This window comes from Pinus tabuliformis, chromosome Q (assembly GCF_031772625.1).
Source record: "Pinus tabuliformis cultivar Carrire ecotype Pingquan chromosome Q, CPIR1, whole genome shotgun sequence".
NCBI lineage: Eukaryota > Viridiplantae > Streptophyta > Pinopsida > Pinales > Pinaceae > Pinus > Pinus tabuliformis.
This window is the reverse complement of record NC_142296.1, coordinates 440734050-440761962: the sequence shown is the minus strand read 5'-3', so window position 1 is coordinate 440761962 and position 27913 is coordinate 440734050. Positions and strand designations below refer to the sequence as shown.

At 38.5% G+C, this 27913-nt stretch overlaps 1 protein-coding gene across 5 annotated transcripts in view; it reads right to left on the bottom strand.

The window, feature by feature from the left end:
- Window positions 1-27913, bottom strand: part of LOC149220110 (ARM repeat superfamily protein) — a 276511-nt gene that overhangs the window by 129936 nt on the left and 118662 nt on the right. For 3 of the 5 annotated variants that reach the window (XM_089384660.1, XM_089384657.1, XM_089384656.1), the window contains 8 exons: window positions 16847-16926; window positions 16682-16745; window positions 16337-16490; window positions 16049-16136; window positions 15600-15702; window positions 15429-15519; window positions 15022-15119; window positions 14261-14458 (listed from right to left, as the gene is read on the bottom strand). In XM_089384660.1, coding sequence (XP_089240786.1) covers window positions 14261-14458; window positions 15022-15119; window positions 15429-15519; window positions 15600-15702; window positions 16049-16136; window positions 16337-16490; window positions 16682-16745; window positions 16847-16926 — 876 coding nt within the window. The remainder of the gene's footprint in view (window positions 1-14260; window positions 14459-15021; window positions 15120-15428; window positions 15520-15599; window positions 15703-16048; window positions 16137-16336; window positions 16491-16681; window positions 16746-16846; window positions 16927-27913) is intronic. The other 2 variants (XM_089384658.1, XM_089384659.1) reach the window with 2 other exon arrangements.

Genomic DNA, 27913 nt, shown 5'->3' with positions numbered 1-27913 from the left:
CCTTAGGTTAGGGTTTTCCAAAGAACCTGTCTAGGGTTCTATAAAATCAGTTAAGAATAGGAGTGGGGTAGATTTATCAAGTGATGAATCACCCAAAATAAGAATCAATATGATTCACTATAGCTAGACACAACCATATTAGTAATGCACTGTCAAATGAATAAGCATTTATTATAAAGAAATCAACTTTTTTAAAGCATACCTTTATTCCTTGACAAACCTTGTCTTGAGTGGTCCTCTTTCATACGCCTTGAGAATATAGTAGATGTTTTTCCTAATCAAGACAATAGAGGGATAATGGTGATTAGTATTAATATAATCAAAACTAAATGAGCATATGAAACCAAAAACTGAAAGGAAATGAGATACTTATCTTTGAGAGTTGTTAGGGATTCCCTCCAAAGCTTGAGGGATACCTATAAACTTACAAAAGAAAATGTCTTTTTCAAAAACATGTTAAAACCTATAAATTATAAATATCAAGAATTTAAAATAGAATAACTAAGACTAAACAGAAAGGGCTTAGTAGTGTAAGTCTCTTATGTCAAATTCTTCGGGTTTGATTTTCTTTGGGTCTCCTTCTTCAGCAATGTTGGCTTGATCTCTTTCTCTCTTCTTGTTTCTTAGATTGTCGGGACAGTCACTCTTGTAGTGACCCTTCTTATGACATTGATAGCATTCTACCTTGGACATGTCAACTTTCTTCCTTGGTCCTTTCGATTTCTTTCCTTTATGTTGAGCAATGTAGGCATTTGATACTCCTTCAGGATTGGCAACTAGAGAGATCCTCAATTCTTCTTGATTGTAGGCAGTCCATAGTTCTTCAAAAGTGGGAGCTTCCTTCCAATTGTTAAGACCTGCAGCAAATGCACCCCAAGTAGGTGGCAATCCTAATAGAGCAGTGATCATGAGTTCTTTGTCTGGAACAATTTCATCAATGGCCAAAAGATCATCCCTGATTCTTGCTATCTTCACAAAGAAGGAGGCCACTGTGTCTTCTTTAGTCATCTTTGTGGTCCTTAGCTCATTCTTCAAACTTGCTACTTGACCAATGTTCTTAATAGTGAATAACTTTGACAAGGCTTCATACATTTCCTGAGCATGATTGATGTTGGCTATGAATGGGACAAGGTTGTCCTTTATTCCTTCTACCATTAGAGTCATGGCTACCAATTCTAGATCCCTAAACTTTACTTTGTCAACATCACTGGAGTCTTCTGTAGGATTTTTTACTTTTCCTTTGACCAAGTCTAGAACCTTGTTCTTTTCAAGGATGAGGTCAATCCTCTTCTTCCAAGACCTAAAGTTTAAGGGTCCTTCAAGTTTGTTCTCTCCCTTGATTGTGTTAGACATCTTCCTTGAATATAGTAGATTCTTACCTTGAGATAATCCTTTTGAATGGTTCCCTGATCAAGTGCTTGAGACTGCCTTTTCTTCTCTCTTCACCAAAGCTCTGATACCATGTTAGAAAATCAAAAAGGTGGAAAGATTTTCTTATTCTTGATTTACTTGTGATGTTCTTGTTATTACGATTCTTTATATCTTCTTTCTTTTCGTTCATCAAGCAATTACCAAAGCAGTAGAACATAAAACAATGGACACCAGATGTAGGTACTATGCCAGGGAAAACCCCCCTTGAAGGGAAAATCCAGTCAAGAAAAATTCTTCCTTTCAATAGTATTCTTTGAAATTCTTCACCCTAGACAAAGATCAGACCTTCCCTCCACACCAAATCAGCCTCCCAGATCTTCGACCTCCTTTCCAACAACTTCGACTAGGCAACAGTTTTCGGCATCAGGCAACTTCCGGCATTAGTGAAACTTGGAAAACTTCGATCTCCCAATCTAGGGCACGAAAAAGAGAGAGAGAGAAGCACCAAATTTTCATTTTTCTTCTTCTCCTTAGACTCCACCTAACTAGCACTTATTTTGGCTTCCCAGCTTCACACTTCGCACTTCCCAGGTTCCTTAGAGATATCGAACTTGCTTGAGATGAAGTGTTCCAAATGAATTCGACTTGCTTCTATTTATAGGCTTCAAGGAAGGTCGAATTGATGTCCTTAGATCGACTGGATCTCTTCTAAGCCGACTTGATGTGGAGGATACATAAATTACATTTGACTCGATACTTAAACCTTTTTACATGATTCAAAAGCCCAAGAAGGGTCTCTTTAAAAGTACAATGACTCTATTGACTTAGAATAAATCCTAGAAGTCCTCAATGGGGACTTTAACTTAAAACATGGCAACCCAAGCATGAAACCCATGCTTTAATAAGTCACAATAATAATAATAATAATACTTTTCTTTATTATTTTGATAAGTACATTACAAGATGACTCAAATACATTAAATGAAGATGGTACCTAGTTACATTTTCCAACACCTTCAACTTTTAAATAAAGTTACAACATTGACTTTCTAAAGTCGTCTTCATCGTGATCCATGAATAAAGAGGGCTAGTGAGGTATCCTCTTGAATCATGGTGGTAAAATCAAAAAGGTCAACTTCTAGATGGCATAACTTTTGCATATCGGCTCTATTTGAGGTCTTTTTTTGTGTCATTGGAAAGGTATCTGAGTGTAGAATTTTACCCCCATAAAACATCAGTTAATGCTTCAAACTGCTTCGAGAAGGTTTCAAAAACCAATTCACCAAATTGGGACACATCGATAAAAATGATACTATGAGTTGATTCCTCCAATATTTCCACTCTAAAAGCATCAAGATGGATGACAAGTAATATAATGATCCAATCGAGATCATACTCAATGAGGTAAGGAAATTTTTCCTCTACCCTCTCCCAGGCCTACCATTTCGCATTGCCTAGAAGTTGTCCTTTCAACCTAATCTATCAAAGGCCTTGCTGCCCTTGTCTTGTAGTTCAAGACTTCTTCTCCAAATTGTATCCTTTGTCAACTTTTCCTTATCATCTTGTGCTATGTTATTTATCAAAGGGAGGATCGGTTCCTCTTCTTGATCTAGCATGGAAGGCTCATAGATTTTCAAATTGTCTACATTCACCAATGAACAAATGTCCATGTATGACGGTAGTGTTGAGAAATATAGGGCATTAGGGTTAAGTGATTTCCTTTGTAATGATAATTGCTTGTGAATGCTTTTTACTTCTTTAGATTTGGTTCTTCTTTTGACTTAGATTATTATAGTGTTCCTTTTCATCAAACAGCTACCAAATCATAAACAAGGAGACAAGAGACACAGAATGTAGGCAATCAGCCAGGGCCAAAACCTCTCCAACTTGAGAGGAAAACCCAAATGAATTATTCTTCTTATAGAGACTTCAAGTGACGAATACCAAGACCAAGACCCTTGACACAACAACCTCTCCAAGACCAAGTCACAAGACCCTTCTTCATTGCTTCTCCTTCTTGCCCAAGTCAACACTAGTCAAATTGACTTCTATCACTACAAATTTCGGCTACACTAGTATTTCCGATTTCGGCCTTCTTGCACAAATCTGCAATTCTCGATTGCTTGAAACTTCTGCAAAATCACACATGTGGGCTGAATTAAGGTTCTTGATGATGTTTTCCTTCTTCACTTACCTTGAGAGCTTCTCCTTATAACCTTGTCTAACAAAATTGATGGTATAGTGACCTTTTACTTGGCTTCTATAAGGGCTAGTGTAACCCTACTGCAAAAACCCTAGTTTTTGTCACACGTGTGAGGAAGATGACCCAAAAATAGTCCCAAATTCCTTCGCTCTTCTTCCTTTGCTTCTCGTTGGTTATGAGGCTATTCTCCTTGTGATTCTCGCACTTCTTCTTATTTTAGTTGCTTGACCGAATTGTGTCCTAAGTGAGGCCAAGCTCACTTTATATATAGTGATATGTTCCTTGAAATAGGTCGACTTGTGCCATGGGGTAGGCCGACTTGTCATTCTAGAAACATCTTCATCTATTTTGAAGGCCGACATGAGGGAGTGCTTGTGACAAGGTCTTGGAGGGTTAATGACTCAAAAAAAAAATCTTTTTACAATGTATAACATTACCAAAATGGGTCTTCATTTCTTGACATTGACTCACTAGAATTTATGACTTGATAACGAAACCTAATAGCTCACAATGGGAGCTTCAACTAAAAATAAAATTCCTTGAGCATGAAACCCATGACTCAAGCATTACAAAATAATTTTATATTCCTTCTTTTCATCAATTACATAAAATCATGATTACACGTGTCATTATGAAGACTGAACTTAGTTACATATTTCAACAGGTAGACCTAGTCTATAGGCATTATCTCCCACCTTTTTTGGTATCTCAAAAGGACAATATCGCATAGGCTTGATTTTTCCTACCAAGACCCTATAGCCTCTCCTTATTCAACTATAACCATACTTTGTCTCCCATCCTGAATGACTTCTCTATTTTTTGTTGATCATGTCTGCCCTTGTGCTTTTTTGTGATCACTTTACTGTCTCTTGTACTTGCAAATGGATCCGCCTGATCTTCTCAACAAATTTCTTTACCCTTAAGGCATCCCCAATGAGATACTTCCTCACTCCTTGCTACCCATATGCAATATCCAAAGGTGAAGGTGGAAAATATCTAAAACAAGTTTCAAATGGGCACTTAACAATAAAAATGTGGATTGCTTTATTATCACTGTATTGCATATATACCATATTTTCATCCCATGTCTAAGGATGCTTCTAATTGTAACCCTCAAAAGCTACACCAAAATCATGTTGACTACGTCTACTTGCCCATTTATTTGTGGATGGAATGTTGTAGACCTCTTCAACTTCATGTCCATCTTCTCCGACAGTGTATTCCAAAATGAATTGAGAAATCTTACGTCCATAACTAAAACGATGCTCCCAAGTATCCCAAAGTGCACCCAAACTTGTCCAAAGATTAAGTTCATTGTTTCTTGCCCACTGATGGTCCTTTTACAAGGCATTAAAACACACACCTTGCTAAAACTGTCAACTACCACGAACAAATAGTCATGTCCTTTCCGGGTTGTTGATAAACCTCCCACAAAACCCATGGAAATGCTCTCCCAAGGACGAGTGGCTATAGGCAAGGGATGGTATAAACCTTATTTCCTGTTACTAGGATTGTTGGTACAACAAAGCATGCATCTTCTTATGAACCTTGTATCCTACTATGAACCTACCTACCTCTTCTTACATCCTAGGTCAATACACATACCTCTGCAAGTTACCCATTCTCTTCTCAACACCAAAATGCCCTGCAACCTTGGAGGTGTGAGCCTCTCTAATCAACTGCGGTCCTTTGCTTTTAGAAACACATAATTTATCTACCCTGTAGAGTAACCCATTCTGGAGATGGTAGTTAACAGTGTTGTCACCATCATGTGCATGACTCTACTTTGCAATTGTTGAAACACCTCCTTGAAGTCTTCATCCTCTATATATGCCTTTCTCTATGCATCATGGCTGAAAGTCTCCATGTGCATAACGGTTGCCAAAGTTGTGATCTTTGATGTGGGTGGCCTTGAAATCATGTCAACCAACTTGTTTGTGTTGCCCTTCATACTTGATCACTAAATGAAACTTTTATAGAAATTCCATCCACTTGTCATGCTTGGTATGTTGTAGCTTACTCAAGGCCTGCAAATACTGCAGTGGTTGGTGATCAATGTGGATTACTATCTCCTTTCCCATCATATACTGTTTACACTCCTTAACAACTTGTACCAGAGCATATATTTACTTATCATAGTTTTAATTATTGTCGAACGAATTTTTAATTCATCATACTATTATTGTTAGCCATTGTTGTGCCCCACCGAAATTTCTTTTTAAAATTGTACGACTTGAACAAACCCTACATCTTTTACGAATGTTGGTCATACAAAAAATTTTAAATAGGCCATACAATTTTTGTCGCCACTACTGTATGGGTCACCAATCTGCAGGAAAATAATTCTCTTGAAGACTTCTCCTCTACAATTCTTTCTCCTACTCCAAATGGTTGTGTCAAACTTTGCCTTGACTGTAATGCCCTATATTATGGAATTATTATTATTATTAATAAATAAATAAATAATAAAATGAAGATCATAAAAAATAAATGAAATTAAAAGAGTAAAATAAGTAATAGGAAATTTATTGAAAAAGACAAGTTAACTTAAAATAAAGTCAATTGAAAGAAAAACTCAAGATAAATAATAATAATAATAATTGCATAATGACACATGGATTATGTGCATGAAGTTTTTCCTCCCATTTTTGGAATAAGTTGTTCTATTTAATACATGAGGAGTATGTGAGGCATTCTTTTCTTAGGAGAATTTTGGGATCAGAGAGGTTCACTAGTAGAGATAATTGATTGAAGACTCCAATGTGGCATGCTATAGAAAGACATAGCACAGCTACGCCTATGGTTCGGTGGAGAGTCATCCCCAACATGTTGGTTGTAGTTTGCTAGATAAGACATCGGTGCATATCAATTTGATCTCTACAAAGTTGTAAGTAAAACCTTTTTTCATCTCACAGGTATGTTTTCATCACCCACTACAATGATGAATTATGTCAGTTATAATTGAAATATTCTTTACATTTATTAGCTAATGAATTAAAAAAAAATATATTATTTGTGCCTAACTATGTTTGAGGTTTGGGCCATTACATATGGTATCGGAGCATGGTTACAACCCTTACACATTGCAACCCTTGAGATTACTTTATGTTATCTCTACCCAAAGCCTAACCTTTCTTTCCAACACACATATCCTAAACATTTACGTGTTGATGTATATATGAAATTAAGTTGCTTAAGACAAATCCCAATTGTGAAAATGATAGTCTTAACAAAGAATCATTGTGAAAAAAAATAATCCTAATAATTATGCAATTGTAAATAGTTGAAACTTGTATAAAAACTATATAATGAAGTTCTAATCCCAACTTATCTTTTATTTTTTTTAATGCTTATTTCATATATATATATATATATATATATATATAGAGAGAGAGAGAGAGAGAGAGAGAGAATTTTATAGCATAACTACACAGAAAATACAAAACAAAAAAGATGGGGAGGGGTAAAACATAGAATACCCTTCGTAGAAATCTAACAAGTTGTGATACAATTGATATATGGAAATACCTTTCATAAATATGCCATGGAAACCTTTAATCCTCAATATATGACTCAAAAAACCTAATATCCTTGGGAGGTTGTTAAATCCTTGGACATGGCTAATTTGAAAATGAAAACGAAATAATGATTACAGAATTTATCAGTGACGACAAGAGAAAATGTGAATTTGAATCCTTCATGTCAAAGGTTTTTTGTTTTTTTTGTTTTTTTTTGTTTTTTTCTTTTGTCATTATGTAGCTCGATTTGTTGTGTTCACATTCTTCGTCCTTTATACCCGTCAAGAGATCAACTTCGACAAATATTTGCTTATGGCATTCATCTTCTCCATCCTTTGCACGCATCCAAAGATCAAATTGATGAATATTTGTATCTGGGACTCGATACCTTCCATGGTGTTTTTAGTGTTTTAATCAATGTTGAGACTACTAATGTAGGGCCGAATTGGGGAACAATATTGAATTAGAAATACAAACCCTCGTTGTTCTGTATGAATGCTCTTCCAAGTGCATATGGCTTTAGTGCTTCATAGTTTCTTGTTCATGCTATCATAGTCTCCCAACTTCAAACTACTAGTTGCAAGTTAGGCCACCTGATTCCATTTTCTCTAGGACGGCATTTTAGTCATGCCCATTATTCATATTTTTATCATCACTATAACTCTGTTGATCAAGACAAACCCTCCTACAGTACTAGGTTTAGATTTTATTCGGTACTTCAAAGACCTTCAAGAGTGTCGCTTCCTTCAAGAATAATCTTGCTTCAATTCTCCCTCCGTAGACCTGTGTTGGAACCAATGTTTTTAAAACCGGAACCGGTGACCAGACCGGTCCACCTAATGAACCGGTTTACCGACCGGAACCGGTCTAACCGGGACTGGTTTGGTCTAAACGAACCGGTTTTAAAAAAATACATTAAATAATTAATTTTTAATGAAACAAAACTATTTTTAAGATGTAAAACCATGATTCCAAGCCAATAGAGACAAAATATGCAAAGTTTGCTCATTTATATCCCATCTAAAGGTGAATATACCAAAATGGCACCGAGTACAATACATATCATCGACAAAATAGCAAAATACATAAGAAATGAGGCTCTAACAATGCTGCAAGCTATGAGGCCATTGGCCTACTACAAGTCTACAGTGTACACATGATCAATCATCAAGTTCATCACCACTACTAGACACAGGATCATCATCAGGAGCTACATAGACATCATCTGGGTCAGAGTCTGAGGATGCCTCAGCCTGATCTGCAACCTCAGTATCAATGCCACCAATGACAATAGAAGTGGACCTAATGGAAGCACGAGTTTGTCGACCTGCACGACAAGTGCCTTCCATTGGTTCTTTGCCTTTCCTTGATGTCGCTACTGATCTTGGTTCTGATGCCGCCACATAATCTGCTTCATCCCTCGCTAAAGCCATGTCGGTATCAAAATCAGCCTCAAACACAGGATCTTCAGTCTCCTCCACCCATTCTGATGTTGGATCAATATCGTCCAACACAATGGGATCTAGATCAGGTGATTTGCTCATCATTTGGTTCCTCCTCAGTCGAAGGTTGTATTGCACAAAAACAAGATCATTTAACCATTTTTGTTCCAAACGGTTTCTCTTCTTCGTGTGTATGCGCTCAAAAACAGACCAATTGCGCTCACAACCTGAAGCACTGCAAGTTTGACTGAGGACTCTAATTGCAAACCTTTGCAATTGAGGGCACTGACCACCAAACGACTCCCACCAATGTGCTGCAAAGAAAAAGACATTGATTAGTAACTTAGTTTATAATTTGAATTGTAAAGAACATAAACAATTTTAACTTGAAAAGAAAAACAAAATGGAAATTGGAATTGCTTACCTGGTTGGTCCACATCTCTTGCCATCTTTGCCAAGTTTTTGCCAAAAGTACCACTTGCCATATTGAAAACAGTAAGCTGTCTATGTATTTCCAACTGGTCTACATGGCTAGGGACCATGCGCTCCAAGCAATCAATCAATCCAGCTCTGACCTCCCCATCATGTAGATCTCCTAGCCGATTTTTATAGTGATACTTTGGATTCAAAAAATACCCAGCTGCATGTATAGGACGATGGAGTTGATTGTTCCATCTGTTGTCAATGATCTCCCATATACGGCCATATTTAGCTAACCTGTCCTTGTAAGCTGCCCGTATCTGCTCCTTTGCCTGATCCATAGCTTCATAAATGTAGCCCATGGCCAATCTTTCCCCATCCACCAACCTTAGCACCTTAACAAGGGGCTCGGTAATTTTCACAAGCTCTAGAGACCTTTTCCAAAAATAAGTGTCTAACACTTTCTTTTTGGTATCTTTTCCATCTGGTCTACGAGCCCACTGAGATTCAGACCATTCTTCAGAGGAAAACATTTTCTGCAAGTTTTTATGTTGACCATTGAGACATTGCAACGTGAGGAAGTGAGTTGCAAATCTCGTAATTGCAGGCCTAACAAGCTCTTTGCCCCCAGTGTGTTTCCTCATTAGGTTCAATACCCATGAGTGGTTGTAAATGTATTTTGTAATGCACTTGGCATGCTCTACAGTGTTTTTTACCCACTCCACTTTGCCTATATCCTCAAGCATGAGGTCTATGCAATGTGCAGCACATGGAGTCCAAAATATGGTCTTATATTTGGTCTCAACCATCTTTCCAGCAAGAACATAGTTTGAGGCATTATCAGTGATGACCTGCACAACATGCTGCTCCCCAACTTCCTGAATAACGTTATCCAAAAGGTCAAATAGAAGGGCTGCATCCTTTACCTTATCAGATGCATCAACTGATTTCAAAAACATGGTTCCTTGAGGGCAAGAAACAAGGAAATTAATGATAGTGCGGTTCTTTCCATCGGACCATCCATCTGACATAATGGAACAACCTATTTTGAGCCATGAATCTTTAAACTCAACCAAATACTCATCAATGGAAGATATCTCTTTTTGCAAAAGAGCTCCCCTCAAGTCATGCATACTAGGGCCTTTGAAGCCCTTTCCTGCAGCTATAACAGAGTCCCACATAGCTTGGTAATAAGGTGAGCGAGTAGCATTAAATGGGATATCTGAATCATACCACCATCTAGCAATGTATTGATGAGAAGTTTCTTTGCATTGTCTTTTCCAATGTTGATCCAAAGTGGGTTGAGAACTTGGCTGGGAGGAGTGGGATTAGAAGAGGCAATGTTGGCAGAAGATGAGAAATAACTTTGGATGTTTGTTCTCTTTGTTCCTTTTGATGGTTGGCCAACAGAAGGATGAACATAGTGAAAGGGGTCATTAGTGGAAGGGATAGACGAGGAGTCTTGAATCTCATAATCATCATACCCACTCTCTTTCATGGCTTCTAATAATTCCCTCTTCCTTGCAATGTCATCTTGGATGGCCTTCTCCCTAGCCTTATCCTCATAAAAATTTTCAAGCTTGGAAATTTATTCTGCCCTAATAGGACCTAACAGTGCATTTGGTGCATCACATGGCTTTACTTGGCCTCTTATCCCAGCCAAGTGTTGTTTCAACCTAAGAACACCCCCACCTCCAATAGATTTATGGCATAATTTGCATATCATTTTTCCATCAATTACATCACAATGAGCCCATGCACTGTCCTTTCCTTTTGGAGCCATGTTTGTTTGAAATAATAACAATTTGCAAAGAAATCTGCCATTTAAAAAAAAATTTGCAGCTAAGCAACATGGAAAACCAAAGATAAATGTAGGAAAACAAATGCACATGCAAGGCTCAAGCTACATAATTTGATAGCATAGAGCTAGAGAGTTTATAGCATACACGATAGATCATAGAAGTGAGAAGTTTATAACACATATAATAAAAAACAACAAAAAAAAAAATCATGGACAGCAGACTCAAATGAGGAATTATCAAGTGCAAATCCTTACCTGGAAATGCAAACTAGCTCCCTTAGCCTCCTCTCGAAGATGGCAACTCCACTGACAGCTACACACTATCTCCAAAATAGCTCCAACTCCAACTCCAAGATGACTACTTCAGCAAAAACTCCACACTCTCCAAGCTCACAAACACTCACAAACACTCCAAATCAGTTGTGTGAGACAAATGAGAGTGAGAGGGGTCTCTTATAGCTTGGAGAGGGTGTTTTTGGCGGGAAAACACCTTTAGTTCCCCCCCAAAACCCCTAAACCACAGTCAAAAATCCGTTTTTTGCATGTTTCAGTGGGCGTGCCTAAAACCGGCCGGTTTTCACCGGTTAGGGCTAAAAAATGGCAAAATGCCCTGTCCAACCGGGTTTTTTTGGCCGATTCAGACCGGCAGCCTTGCTAACTGGCCGGTTTGACCGGTAACCGGTTTTTAAAAACGGTTTTGAAAACACTGGTCAGAACAATTAAAAACCAATAGAAAAGCCTTGTTGACCATAGGTGACACCTTTGTACCAAACCTAGAAGATCTTGCCTTCCTCACTGCCTTCGACAAGAATTTTTGTGTCAAAACAAAAATTGGACTTCACAGAATTTTGATGCCAAATAAGGATCAAGGCATTAGAGAACTCGTTGCTCAAACAAAGATTGCCACTCCAAAACTTTGTTGCCCAAACAGAGATTGATTATTAGAGCTTTCCTATGCCAGAACAGAAGTAGAGAAATAGAAAATGTGTCAACTAGGGTGGAATCTTTCACCACCGAAATCAACAAAGAGAAAGGGGTCTTAAAACCCTCAAAGCTAATGCTGAAGAAACAAATGAATTGATTCACACTTGATGCCCAAAATGAATTCATCCCTCACATATATATAGATTTCCTAGAGGGGCTTCTTCTTTCAAAATGATTGAGTAAACTTTACTCCAAGCCCTAATTTTTGGGTTTCTTCGCCCAGCTGCCCCAAAAGTTGCCCAACAGTGGGGATTTTTGGGGTTTTCCCCTTTATGGAGGACTATAGCCTGTTGATTTCTGTAGCATCGGATGTGCTCTAGCCTCGACATTTTGCAGAGAGGCTAAGACACATGCATTCTCCAATACCCAGAAATCGTTTGGGAAAATTCCACCTAGAGATGATTTAATTAAAATAATTATTTTTTTAAATGGTTCCCTAAGTCTAAACTTGGGAAATTTGGTTGATTAAAGGGTATTAATTAAATCTGGTGTGAATCTTCTTGAAGAAGACGAGGATCAACTCCCAACTAATATTAGCCATTGATTATGTTTTAATCTTGGTCGTTGGTGCTCCAACGAGAGATTATAAGGAGGAGTTCGATGGGCACTTGGAGAACACACTTGTGCAGTTCGATTTTGTTGGGAAGTCGATTTCCTAAGTAGCAGTTGTGAGTTGTCGGAAGTGATTCAGTAAAGTCAAAGCAGTGAGAGAGGGGCAAGGATTGTAGACCAGAGGAGAGTTTTTCCAGATCCACATAGTGCAAGGCAAAGAAGGCATAGAGAGTTTTAGAGAGGCAGCGCAGTGCCATGCAAAGGCAGCACAGAGCTTCAGAGGGAGTCCGTAAATTTGTTGGAGAGTCGAGACATAGCACCAAAAGCCAAGGTGTGAGACCGAAGGGAGTCGAAGTTCCAAAGGCAAATCAACCAGCGAGATGGGTGATGCAGAGCCTATAGGTTGTGATGCAAATCTGTGTAGGCTGACATAGAGACTGCACAGAGGCAGCGTGGGGCTATCCATTCAGAGCCTGGATCAGATTCAGATCGCTAGTGATAGTGTGATTTTTCTCACTACCTCTTTGCCAATTTATTCTCTATATCAGATTGCCAGTTTGGGCATCTAATGATTCGTACTCAGATTACTATTGCATAATAATAAAACCCTCAGCCGCTACACTCGTTTTCCCAGATTGGATTTTTCCGAGGACGATTATCCAAAAGCAACAGCGTAATTGTGTGTGTGTCTATTTCTCTCCAGTGCAGTATTTAGTTTCCGCAATATTTTATTTTGTGTAGGCTGCAGTGTATGTATTTTGATATTTGTCGTAGAAAACTGCAAGTAATTTGTTCAAAGTAATTTAACAAATCGGAGAAATATCATCAGTTTGCTGCAGTAGGAATTGGGTCACTGGTTTTTCACATCACCTACGTGGATTGATAGGCTACTTCGTCCTATTCGTCCTCAATTCATAGAGGACATTACAACTTGTTGTGATATGTATCTAAACTTATTCTTGTGTGTGTGTGTGTGTGAAGTTTCCAGCTGTCCAAAGTTGGGTACTTCCATATTTGTTTTTATCTTGTGTTGTCTTCGTGATTTAATAGATTTTAACCCTGGTTATTCAGGCTCATTTGATATAACATAGAGCTGAATTGGTTAAGTGATTAAATATACATCTAGACGATAAAAGGCAGATTTAGTGCTGTTATAAGACATTTCAGATCCATTATACGCTTTGAAAAGTGTGTGCTAAGGGCTGTAACTTGCTAGCATCGAAGTACATTGGTTCACTATTTATTTTCTTGGGCCGCCTGATGAATTGACCTGGACAGAAGTGTAATATTAACTGTTGTACATTAATATTTCAGATTCAGCTCCACAATGTTCACAAAAAACAGATCCGCAAAACCTCAAGTAAATGTGCTGAGATTTTGGAATTTGTATTAATTGCCCAATTCTTAAAATTTCTACATTATTGTCCCACCGACTCCCACCAATGTACTATAACATTTAAATTAAAAGTAAATTAAATTATAGAACAAGTCACAACCCTATTACATTCTTATGCTACTTATAATTAACCAGATATCTATTAAATGACAGCTTGTTGGGAACTTTCTATAGCACATCTATGTTGTATTCTTTGCAAGTCGGGATAATGGTCTGACAATGGACTTAAGATAGAATGATGGACAGATGGTTGCTGGGAAGATAGATGAATGCAGCAGTATTTTGACACAACATTAATTGTTTTTCAAATGAAATCCATTTTTACCACATGAACACAAATTTCTGCCCCGCAAACTTTCCTATTCAAAGGCCCATTTTCATTATCAACTCAGAATTCTCCTATATGTAAATAATCATTTTCAATATTACAAGAAAGCGACTATTTACATATGTTTAAAATGTTCCTTAATGCCTTCTATTGCATGTTTACTTTCATGATGCCAGATTCAGATGACACAGACTAAGTCTTACAATAATTTATTTAAAATTTATTCTCAAGCTCAATGTTCTCACCTTTACAGCACTCAGCATTGTTTTGTCATCAACTGGTCTCAGGTTTTGCCTGGAGGTTCCCTTGCAGAATGTTGTCGATGTTGCATGTGCACCAGTGTCAAGATAAGATGACTCAAGTAGTCCCAATACAGTTGAAGAAATTTGATGCCAACATAAAGACATAATGGATGGATAATTGTGTATTGCTGCTCTAAGGGCCTGTATGATTTTATCATATAAAATAGTTAGTACCCTTGTGCAAAACAACCACTCAACAGAAAAGTAGACAAAAAGACATAATGCAAAACCATAAGACATTCCTAAAGCTTAGAAAATTCTGAGTTGCTACCCAGAAAAAAAAAACAATATACAAAATCCAGCTGCAAACTTTCACCACAATACCCTTTTTATTGTTTTATGATTATAATTATTTCAATCAGAAGATGCATCAAGCATTCCCTCAGAGCTGCACATTACATGCTTATATATCTTGAGTGACAATTGACAGAATATTGTCACTTGCTATTAATGAAAATATAATTTCAGTTTCCAATAGCAATGCTCACTAAACACGAAATAGATATTACTGGATAGAAAGAAAAGAAAAGCCATGGCCTCTCAGTAACTTTAAGTTTAGAGACCTTCCAAGTAAACACGGTGTGGAAAAGCAATCTCTTCATATGCATTCCCGATGTTGTAAAAGCATAAAAGCTGTTACCTTAGTTTTCTATTTTGACAATATGAATTCTCTCTTGACAAGGCAACTCATCTATACAGCTTACCTGCAAAGCTTCGAAACGAATGACTGGATGTGCCACTGGCTCCGTAAACGAAAACAACATAGAAAGTAGTGTCTGATTGTCATCTGTCCCTACACAGCCTTAAACATCCTAATATTAACATAGTAAACAAAAACTAAGCATTCACCTAACAAACAAGCAATAAAATCCCATAGAAGACCCTTAGGATCACCATAACTAAAATGGACATATGATAAACTTATGAATAGAACAATGCCTAAGAAAAATGAGTTGGTATACGAAAATGTCCAAACACTATATCTTCAATCAAGCAGACCCCGATAGAACTGACCCTCTAAAGCAGATACATTCTTCAAAACAACAGTCAATATTTTCGACAGTGACCTACAAACTACAAATCAATATCATATTAGATTATAGAAATAAACCTGATGATAACTCCGCTGCAAGCATAGCTGCTACTTGTGGAGACGGTAGAGTTGTGTTCAACGTTGCTCCCAGGCAGCTAACTGAAGCAGCCTGAAAACAAATTAAATGACACTGTCTAAAGGTAGTACTTATTTTCACAAATAAACCAAAGACAAGATAAGTTAACCAACCACTAAGTTGCTCTGGTCCAGCAAAGATGTAAAGAGTTCCTTTGCTTTCTTTCCTACTGAAGATATAACATTAGGAAGAAGTTCCTGAGGCAACCGATTGAACCTGTTTTAATAAGGTAAAACTTAGTGAGGCAAAAGAAAATGAAAATGGAAACAAAACATTAATATCCACGAATAATCGTAGCTGGTTAATGTGACTGTAAATTTAATACACATAATACAGAAGATAAGGGAGTGTGATGAACAACCTCACTAGAAGCTATGAAAATAAGTAATTTAATATTAAATTATGCACCAATTCAAGAAAACGCATATGCCATTACTTCAAATAATTTGTCGATTTGAATCAAATGCTAACTTTTCCAGCTCCTACAGAAAAGGATAAAAAAAAAAAAACACTTATTTTAGCTTTTAACCAAGAAAAAAAAAATATAGAGGAGTGCCCATACGGAGTAGCAGATATCAAAAGTGAGAGAGCCTTAAAAATGGTCATCAGCATCCCACTGTGAGATTCGTTGAGAACCAAGTGCAGAAGACCTGCATAAAAACAAATGACTCAGTGACAGAATCCATATATACTGACCATATCTTTGAACATCAAATTATATGATTTCAAAATACCAAGCTACATCATCCAGGAGTAATTGAGAAAATGTGCCCCATACCCCTGGAATAATATGGTGTCAAGAGTCAAGACTCAATAAATAGAAACTAGAACATGAAGTTCCTGAAGATACCTGCATGAAGCTGCATCAGTATTTGACCCAGTGAGCTAGAAAGTGTCGTAAATGACCCTGATTTTGCAGATTCTTTATATTCTGCTACTTGAAGGAAAACAGAAGAAGGACCCTCCAACATTGTAGCTAGAGTTGCAGCAGCAGCCATCCGTGTCTTGAACAGATTTGATAGAAAAACCAATGAATTAGTTAGACCCAATATATAGAGGTATTAGACAAGAATAAGTCTCTTCCTAGTTCCTACAGTCCAGGAAACTGCTCTGAATGCAGGCTCTCTCTATTTCCAACCTTAAATATAACCAGAAATAGTATAAGATAATACTTGAGATCAATTCCTGTGAGTACCTTCAGTATAGGATCAAACAGCAAACAGGTCATCAATGTTGCCTGATAATGCCTGTATCCTACACTGTTAGTCAATTAAGACACAGCATAGTAATTTTTTCAAGCAAAAGAATAAACTTTGGATTCATCAATGCCAGACTATTAAAGTAGAGAACTGAAGCTTACCGAGGTTGCAGCACATCATGAGTGGGCAAAAGCATAGTCCACTGAGCATGCAGAGATTTAGGATCAGCTCGACAAAGAGCCTTGCCACTTAAGAAAGTTGTGTCAGTAAAACCGATATGTGAAGTTCAAACTGACATAAAAGTGTGCATATACCACTAAAAGTGGACTGTTTTATGTTTCAGAATTGATGCCACGTTATAAATAATAAATTAATCACTTCCAGAGGATTGTACAGGTGTCACAGTAGAGTGAACACATCTAGATTGAGCAAGGATATGGAAAATATTCACACAAAAACAAATCATGAAACAAAGCTTTAACACGTGTTAAGATTCCTCAGCATATGGTCCAAAAACCATGAAAAAATTCAAAACTTTTACTCAGTATCCTCATACTTTGTATATCCTGTACTGTCTGTCATTTGGAGATTAGCGTGAAAACACCTTACTCACTCCCCTTAGAACACTGTATATGATGTATTTGAAAGTTCCATTGACCAAAATTGGCCAGCTGAAACCAATATTATTTCATTCTTTCATTCTGATAGACATAAAAGCAAATTGATATCTTAAACATGGCTTCATGGTAAAGATGAGTTCAACATATTTGTGGAACATCTGAATGGCCAGTCAGAGCATATTCAATTTACCATGGAATTAGGCAAAAACAACTCCATTCCAAGTTGTTGCCTCCAGAACTCCCACAAGCTAGGGATTATCAATACCCTTGCCACACATGCCTTGAGAATCTCAGATGAAGAGCACTTATATCAGGAGAAGCAGCAATTGATCGAGAGTAGGGGGTAGAAAGAGTGGCACATCAATAAAACATTCCAGAAGGCCAGAAAAGCATCTAGAGCTTGTGAGGTAGATAATAAGACTGAAATAGAGCATAAATTAATGCTCCCTTATGTCCAAGCTACATTGGAGACGATAGCTACAATCTTAGGAAGAAAGCAAATTCAAATGATTTTTCAACCTCCTAACACTATCTGGAGTCTCCTAGAATTGATTAAAGACCCCATGGACCCACAAGTGCAAAAAAAGATCTATCACATCCCTTGTTTGTGCGGCTTTATCTATATTGAGCAAACAAGGAGGTCAACTTAAGTCATACTTAGGGAACATAAATTTGCTATTATTAATGATCGCATTAGGTCCTCAACCTTAGCAGAACATTCCAAGAAAAAAATGCAACATATTTCTATTAAGGACATGAAGGTTTTGGCTAGACTCACTAAAGTAGGTTGCTTCTCAAAAAGGTATGTCAAGGAGTCTATGCAAATCGTGAAGGGTAACAACGGTCTCAACAAGGATGATGGCCTTAAGCTTAGTAGGGCAAGCCTCTCCATTCTTCGAAACCATTCAAATGGTCCCTTGAGGTAAGTTTTCATTTTATTCCCTTTGGGATTTTTGGTTTGCCTCTTTGGCTTGTGGGCCTTTTAATGTTTTTTGTCCTCTTGTTTTGTAGTTTGTTCATTTTTTTATTTTTAGTTTTTGAAACCTTGTCTTATTTTTTATTAAGCTTGTGTGTTTTCTTTAAACTTTTAAGGTTTTCCTTAGGGGTATACTAGGTTCAGTCTTCTTAATGACATGTAAATATGATTTTATGTAATGAGATGTAAATAAGAAAAATAAAATTTATTTTATTGACTTGCTTCAAAGGTTTCATCAGCAAGGGATTTTGTTTTTGAGTCAAGACTCCCATTGAGAGTCTTTAGGATTTATTTGTCATCTAGTCATAAAATATTAGAGTCATTGTCATGTAATGAAGTCATGTTACACTTTGTAAAAGGTCAATCTTGTCTATGTAAAGTATCCTCCAAGAACTTGTCATCTACCCTCTTCAAGTCAGCCTACAACGATGAAGGAAGTTGCTAGAAGAAGTCGGCCTAACTTCAAGTGATCATGTCAGCCCAAAGAACATGTGTGGAAGTGTATATATAGCCTAACTCGGCCTCCATTAGAAGCAAGAAACTCAACAAGATTTCGGTAAAGAAGAAGTGTGAAGAAAGGGTAAAGAAGAAGTGCGAAGGAGCTGCAAAGAGAAGTGCGAAGGAAGGACAAGAAGGTTTCTTCTGGGCATATCGAAGAGAGATTCTTCTGGATCAGTGAAGAAAGAGATTCTTCTGGGCAGTATGAAGGAAGGGTTTCTTCTGGGGCAACGAAAGAGATTCTTTTGGGGCAGCGAAGAAAGGTTTCTTTTGGGCAAGCGAAGGAGGGTTTTCTTTTGGGGTAGCAAGAGAAGGATTCTTTTGGGTGACCGAGATCTAGAGACTGAGTTTCTCTAGAAGAGACCAATGAAGACCTAGAGACCGAGATTCTCTAGGGAAGCCGAGAAGAAGCAATGTGAAGGATAGAGACCGAGTTTCTCTAGAAAGAGTCGAGGAGAGCAGTTCCAGATCAAGAAGGAAGTCAAAGGGAAGAGGCAGAGCATCAAGGATAGTGGCAAGGTTCTTGTGAGGATACTAGAGTCAAGGGCTTATGTCATGGTCTTGGTACTTGTCAATTGAAGATTTAGAAAAAGAATTTTGATCGGGTTTTCCTCTCAAGATGTGAGAGGTTTTGGCCCTGGCTGAGAAGCCTACATACTGTGTCACTTGTCTTTTATTGTGCATATTGGTAATTGTCTTGATGAAGAGAACACAATAATAACATAACAAAGAAAAGATTATAAGCTAAGAAGTAAAAGTGTATCACAAGCAATTATCAAGCAGAGAAATCTTGTAACTCTGAATGCCCTAGATTTCTCAACATGGTATCGGAGCTTAGGTGTTGAAGTCAGAAAGGGGCATTCAAAAGCAAGTTGACACACAAGACATCAAGCATCGAAGAAGGATCATAGCAAATTCAAGGACTACCTAGGGAAAGATCTTCAAAACCCTAGATCGAAGAAATCTACACCAACAAGAGTCTTGAAATCATCTACAAGGAGGAAGCAAGCAGAAAGACCAAAACCCTAGAAGCAATCCAGAGAACATACATCACCAAAGAAGTGGAAGCTCTTCAAATCTAAGGAAGGTTGGATCGAAAGGCAATCTTCTCTCTATTGAAGCAAGGATCTCACTTGAAAGAGATCATCCGAAGCAACAAGTTCATCATCAAGTTGAAGATCCTATCTTCTCAAGTAAGTACCTTTTATTATAATCTAATCTAGTGAAAATGACTTCATGTTTCAAGGAGAACCAAAAGTTGGTTGGGATATCAAACTACCTTGCATGGAAAAGAAGGATAGAAATAGTCCTCAAAGTAAATGAAGTCATTGATCATGTTCATGGAAAGGTCTCCAAGCCATCTGAAGAACAAGCATTATCTGAATACATGGAAAGGGATCTCAAGGCTCAAAATATTCTAAAGGAGTCTATCAAAGATCCACTCATTTCCTATGTAGCTGAGCTAGAGACATCTAAAGAAATATATGATAAACTAATATAAATTTTCTCTAAGAGCACGATAGAAAAGATCATAAAACTTAGATATGATCTATATAAATTGAAGGTGTCAAAGGATGAAGGGATATCATCGTGTCTTTCAAAAGCATCTCAAATAAAAGGACAATTGCAGGATCTAGGAGAGATGGTATCTGATAACGAAATAATCATGAGAAATTAGTCAGTTACAACTACCTCTCATGGAAATGGTCATTGATTAATGAAAAATAAATAAATTATAAATTGAATTAACTAACTAATTGAAAATAGATATATTTTTTCCATTGACATTTATTTATATTCTAAATAAAAATTGTTTCGTTTCTAATATAATTAAATTAAATTATGAATTAAGTCAAAGTACTAACTAACTAATTAGACTATTTAGTTATTACTCATTGTTAATTTTAGGTATGTTCTATGCTAGAGCAATTTATTTCAATTTCTTTTCCACATTAGCAATCACATTAGCATAAAGTAAACTGCAAATAGAACATAAATATAAATCGCAGAAGACAAGCCAAGACAAGAGGACACAAGATGTGGCACTAGCCAGGGACAAACCCCAATGTGGGGAAACCCTTGATCAATTCTTCTTTTATGTTCTTCAAAGTTCAGCAGAGAAAGTGAAAGAGATAGTACATTTACAATAGAAGTCAATCACTTTGACTTTTGATATCGGCATGAGATCAGTTGAAGACATATTGCTTCAACTGATTCTCTAAGGTGACTCATTCACCTATCATAGTGTTGCATCTCATCTATTTGTTGCACATTACCGTGTGACACCTTGTTGTACTGTCACATGTGTTGAACCTTGATGACTGAGCTGCTCTCATCTTCATGCTGCATCTTCCATGGTCTTATTCATCATCAAGCTATCCATGCTCATGATCTCATTCATAATTATGTTGCCCATGCTCATATCATCATGCATCATTACGCTGCCCATGCTCATATCATCATGTTGCTTTATATGGTGCCCATGATCTCATACATCATGTTGCCTTCCTTCGGAGACAGATGCTCCGGCTGTTTCGGCAGTTCCCAGTAGTTCCGGCTTTTCCGGCAGTTCCGGCTTTTCCGACAGTTCCAGCTTTTCTACCTTTTGCAGCTTTTCTGGCTTTTCCAGTATTTCCGGTTTTTCCAGCATTTCCGGCTTTTCCGGCAGTTCTGGATTTTCCGGCTTTTCCGGTATTTCCGGTGTTTCCGGCATTTCCGGCGTTTCTAGCAATTCCGGCAATTCTTGCTTTTCCCGCAGTTCCAGTTCTTTCAGCTTTTCCAGCTATTCCGACTTTTCCGATAGCTTCGGCTTTTCTGGCTTTTCTAGCTTTTCCAGCAGTTCCGGCTTTTCCAGCTTTTCTGGCAATTCCGACTTTTCCTTAGGATCTCTCCTCCTACTAAAACCCAAAGACAAGTAGAGAGAGGAAGAGATCCAAGTGTGTGTAGAAATGACTTGAAGTCCTCTTCTATTTATACTAAAACGTAGAGGTCGAATAGACATGATTGTTGGGCTTCTGACACTACATAAGTTGCTGGTCGACTTAACAATCTGTCCATAACATAAATAAATTCTTAACTTCATAAATACTTATCGGAATCGGATTGATCTTTAGATCAATCCTACACCTCTCAATGAGAGGGATCCAATAAAAATATCAGTTGCCATAAATAATATGACCCACATGGAATTTAGCCCTAGTTGCCAATTTTAACACTCCCTCTCAACTAGGGAGAACTCCATCTGTTGATCCATATGTCCAACTATACTATCTCTGCTATCAGTGCCCTGCACTGCTCTACTTAGCTCTACTAGCTCCGCTCAGCTCTGTTGGCTATGCTCTGGTCTGTTGGCTCTGCTCTGCTCTACTCAGCTCTGTTGGCTCTGCTCTGCTCTGCTCGGCTCTGCTGGCTCTGCTCTGCTCAGCTCTGTTGGCTCTGCTCAGCTCTGCTGGCTCTGCTCTGCTCTGCTGGCTCTGCTGGCTCAGCTTTGCTCTGCTGGCTCAGCTTTGCTCTGCTGGCTCAGCTCTGCTCTGCTCAGCTATGCTCTGCTCAGCTCTGCTGGCTCTGCTCTACTCAACTTAGCTCTGCTGAACCATGAAGAAGAAGAATTGATCGAGAATGTGTCATACCATTCTCCACTGACCCGAAGTCAGTCTCAGAGTGTGTACCACTGGTCCCAGACCAGTCCTCAACCGACCCGAAGTCAGTGTCATAGTAGGTACAACTCCTACCACTGGTCCCAGACCAGTACTCTACTGACCCGAAGTTAATCTCCAAGTATGTGCCACTGGTCCCAGACCAGTCCTTAACCGACCCGAAGTCAGTGTCATAGTGGGTACAACTCCTACCACTGGTCCTAGACCAGTATCATTGATCCCATATCAATGAAGGTCATCCTAGCATAGGGAGTACAGTAGATACAGCGATGCATCCATCAATACTACTATGGTCCCTATCCTCATTTCCTTGCTCATTGATCAGATGAAAGGTACTTCCTATGAGTCCCACACTGCATGGGTAGGATGCCTCGACAGGAGAACTTAATCAATCTTGTCCTCACAGGAGAACTAATCATCTTGCTACACAATCGCCATGGAGAACACATCATCCAGGCCTCACAGGAGAACTAATCATCCTGCTACACAATCGTCATGGATAACACATCATCCAGACCTCACAGGAGAACTAATCATCCTGCTACACAATCGTCATGGAGAACACATCATCCAGACCTCACAGGAGAACTAATCATCCTGCTACACAATCGTCATGGAGAACACATCATCCAGACCTCACAGGAGAATTAATCATCCTTCTACACAATTGTCATGGAGAACACATCATCCAGACCTCACAAGAGAGCGAATCATCTTGTCCCACAAGAGAGCAAATCATCTTGTTCACAGGAGAGCGAATCATCCTGTCCACAGGAGAGCGAATCATCCTGTCCCACAAGAAAGCGAATCATCTTGTCCCACAAGAGAGCAAATCATCTTGTCCACAGGAGAGCGAATCATCCTGTCCATAGGAGAGAGAATCATCCTGTCCCAATGCGCACCACCAAGGGAGGGTGAGTCACCCTACGGTCGTATGTTTCTCCAATAAGAAACACAAGCCCCTAGAGCTCTCAGAGCTCAATGTATACAACATGCAGGACCCTTGTACAAGGGTTTCTTCACGACTCCAAGTCGTTCGGGCAAATCACAGATTTGATCTTTCCCCCGGGACTTAGACAAAGTGTAGCGACCTGTACATCATCTCATAGCGATGGAGCTTCCTTGCTCATAGACTTACCATATCCCAGATAAGGTAGTATCTGATGTCTATATGCTGGAGCAATCGTCGAATACGGGATTCCTCAATAATCGAATCCCACCTCTGGTTGTCACAGAGAATCACAGTGGTACAAATAGCTCACTTGAAGAGCTTCCCCAACTAGGCAGCGTCATACGAGATCATACTTGTAGATATGTATCTGGTCCCAGTGGTGCTTATAACAACCGACTTCTGCTTCCTGCTCATCCATGATATCAAAGCAGAATCCAAAGAGAAACAACACTAAGAAGTGACCTAGTGATCCTCCACACTGCCTGCCCAATCAGCATTCGAATAATCATGCAGTTTCATATTTCCAGCAATGTATCTCAATCCATGAGAGATTGTGCCCCGAAGACATCTCAGAAGATTCTTGGCACCAATCCAGTGAGGTTCAACCAAATATGAGCTCACCATGCTAACTGCAAAACATATATCCGGACAGAAGTTCACCAAGAACATCAACGCGAATGAGTTTATGAGATTCAGAGGCATTTCCCAAATCTGGTCCGACATCACTACCATATAACTTCTGAAAGTTAAGATCCTCGAGGTAGTCACAGGGTTGCAGTTCACCATTTCACATCTGGAATCCAACCCCCTCTTACTTCTACAAATGAGAGAGTCTGCACCTGTTAGAAGTAGGTTGTCCTCATAAGGTGCTGGTATGAGAGGTCTATCATCCACAACCTTCGAATGGTTGGGATCCGTTTCACTCCTAGTGAATCTCAGCTTTATCAGATAGCTATCGATCCTCTCATACTATGCCTGTGGTGTTTTGCTTCAAGCCATAGAGGGCTTTCTTCCACCTGCATATGCGAGATTCTTGATTATCAATCTCAGACCCCTTGGGTTGTTCTAGACCTGTGGACCTGCTACATGAGGGGAATGGTCCCCTTGTAAGATTTTGCTTCGGTACATCTCAGACATGTACTTTCATGCGCCTTTTGAATTCAGGCATCCCTGTCACCATCTGACTCACAGACCTTTGGTGCTACGTGACAATGGACATGGTCCCCAGTGGACTTCCTGCAATTTGATACAACCCTGAACTCAAAATTATCTTTGAAAATTCTATTTCCAAACACGTACCTTTCCATCGATGAGTGCCACCTTGAAACCTTTGACTTCCATTTCCGAGATGGTCACCAGGTTCTTGCGATCAGGTACATAAAAGTGATTCGGGGTTCCCTGCTTTCTTTGAAGAGTTGACCATTTCCTTGATGAGCTGCATTACCTTCGGACACTCCTTCGCATAATGGCCGAACTTATTGCAACCAAGGCATTCACCTTTCCTTCCACCCTTAGATCCGAACTTCCCAATGAAGTGATGTTTAGATGGGCCATCAAAAACTTCCGCTACGCCATTCTAATAATATGTTCTGCTTCGACTTCACCCTTTGTGAACTTAGAAGAGAGATGTGGAACCCATTGATCTTTTTGTCTTGTCCCTATTGTCTTTGGTGATTGCTCTTTCACTCTTGCTTGGGCATTGTCTACACCGCACCTTTGATATCATGTTAATTTTACGTATGTTCTATGCTAGAGCAATTTATTTCAATTTCTCTTCCACATTAGCAATCACATCAGCATGAAGTAAATTGCAGATTATACATAAATATAAATCGCAGAAGACAAGCCAAGACAAGAGGACACAAGATGTGGCGCCAACCAGGGACAAACCCCAATGTGGGGAAACCCTTGATCAATTCTTCTTTTATGTTCTTCAAAGTTCAGCAAAGAAAGTGAGAGAGAGAGTACATTTACAATAGAAGTCAATCACTTTGACTTTTGATATAGGCATGAGATCAGTTGAAGACATATTGCCTCCACTGATTCTCTAAGGTGACTTGTTCACCTATCATAGTGCTGCATCTCATCTATTTGCTACACATTACCATGTGACACATTGTTGTACTGTCACATGTGTTGAACCTTGATGACTGAGCTGCTCTCATCTTCATGTTGCTCATCATGCTGCATCTTCCATGGTCTTATTCATCATCACGCTGCCCATGCTCATATCATCCTCCATCATTATGCTGCCCATGCTCATACCATCATGCTGCTTATTATATTGCCCATGATCTCATACATCATGCTGCCTTCCTTCAGAGACAGATGCTCCGGCTGTTTCGGCAGTTCCCGATAGTTCTGGCTTTTCCGGCAGTTTTGGCTTTTCCAGCAATTCCGACAGTTCCGGCTTTTCCAGCTTTTCTGGCTTTTCCGGTATTCCGGCTTTTCTGGCAGTTCCGGCTTTTCCGACACTTCTGACAATTCTTGCTTTTCTGGCTTTTCTGGCTTTTCCAGTATTTCCGGCGTTTCCAGCAGTTCCAGCTTTTTCAGCTTTTCCGACAGTTCCAACTTTTCCAGCTTTTCCAGCAGTTCCGACTTTTCCAGCAGTTCCGGCTTTTCCTTAGGATCTCTCCTCCTACTAAAACCCAAAGACAAGTAGAGAGAGGAAGAGATCCAAGTGCGTGTAGAAATGACTTGAAGTCCTCTTCTATTTATACTAAAACGTAGTGGTTGAATAGACATGATTGTTGGGCTTCTGAGCCTACATAAGTTGTTGGCCGACTTAACAATTTGTCCATAACATAAATAAATTCATAACTTCATAAATACTTATCAAAATCAGGTGATCTTTGGATCAATCCTACACCTCTCAATGAGAGGGATCCAATAAAAATATCAGCTGCCATAAATAATATGACCCACCTGGAGTTTGGCCCTAGTTTCCAATTTTAACACTCATTTATTCTTATTATTTAATATAATAATATTATTATATGTCTTTTTCTAGTCTTTGATGATTAAAAAATAAAAATAAATAATAATAATAATAATAAGCCTATTAGTTAATTTGGTTAAATACAAACAATTTACACTTAATCGTAAATAGAAATAAAACTAACTTTCTAATGATTTAATTAACTAATTATATGTCCCTCTCCATTTCTCTTGGTCCTATCCGTTACCCAGTCTAATGTAGTCATTTCCTAGTCAAATGTAGTCATTCTAGGTCAAATGTAGCCGTTAGATAACCTGATCTCTCTATTTATACTGCAACCATGATCTGGTTCTTCAACTTGTCCTGGCGATGAACCACACTTGTTGGTTCGAAACGCGTCAACAAATGTATTATAATGTGATTTCCGCCGAAAACTCTTCTCAAAAAGACTTACTTCACGTCGTTGAATCCCAAAAAATGATATCTACTATAATGCACTGTGAAAACCCCTCAATACTTAAATTCAAAAAGAGTGAAAGGAACTCTACTTGAATGGTTCATGAGCCACAATACTTGCTAAGTTTTTGCAAATGGGGTAGCAAGCTAAGTGGGCTTGATTGTGGGAAAACTCCACAGTTAAGCACGCTTGACCCAGAGGTGATCTGGGATGGGTGACCTCCCGGGAAGTCCTGGTTACCGGATGCAAGCCCCAAAAGTGATGATTGACGTTATGTGATTCATTTCACTAGTTTCAATCCCACTTCTTCACCCTGTGAGCATCACCCGATGTAATGAGTGCTAAGTGGACTATTCAAAAATCATGAGAAATTAGTCAGTGACGACTACCTCTCATGGAAATGGTCATTGATTAATGACTTACTTCACACAGTTGAATCCCAAAAAATGATATCTGATGAAATAATCTTCGTTATTCTAAATGCATTGACTGATGAGCAAGGTAACCTCATATCTACTAGTGAAGAGGAAGTTATCCCATTCATCAAATTATGGTCTCTCTGCAAGGCAGAAGAAGACATGCTAAAGAAATAAAGTAACAAGAACTCAAATAGAAGGGATCAATCAATGTCAAGAAGAAAAGGGAAATTTGTAAAGTTTGATCCTCCAAAGAAAAAGAAGAAGAACATGGCTAAGGAAAGATGTTATGGTTGTCAGAAACTTGGGCATTATAGAAGAGATTGTCCTAAACGCAAGAGGGACAGGGAAGAAGCCCATATTAAGGAAGTGAAAGAACCTGAGACAAAGAAGCTTAAGAAGGAAGAAGCAAAAAGATCTCTACTATGACTGAGATGATCTTCTTCACTAGAAGGTACTTTTCACTTGTAAATTATAGATAAGAAGCAATGTATATAAAATAGGATGCATCAAATTAGAAAATGGCATCATGATAAAAGCATTTAAGAGCTCGTGACATGGGAAGCAGAAAATATGTCTGGTACAAATTCTATTGATTACAAAGAATGGGAGCTCTTGGAAACCTCATTGATACTTAGAAGCAGAAGTCATCATCGACTGGGATCATCATAATCAATAAGGAAACATCTATCGGATGAGGATATGAAAGATCCTC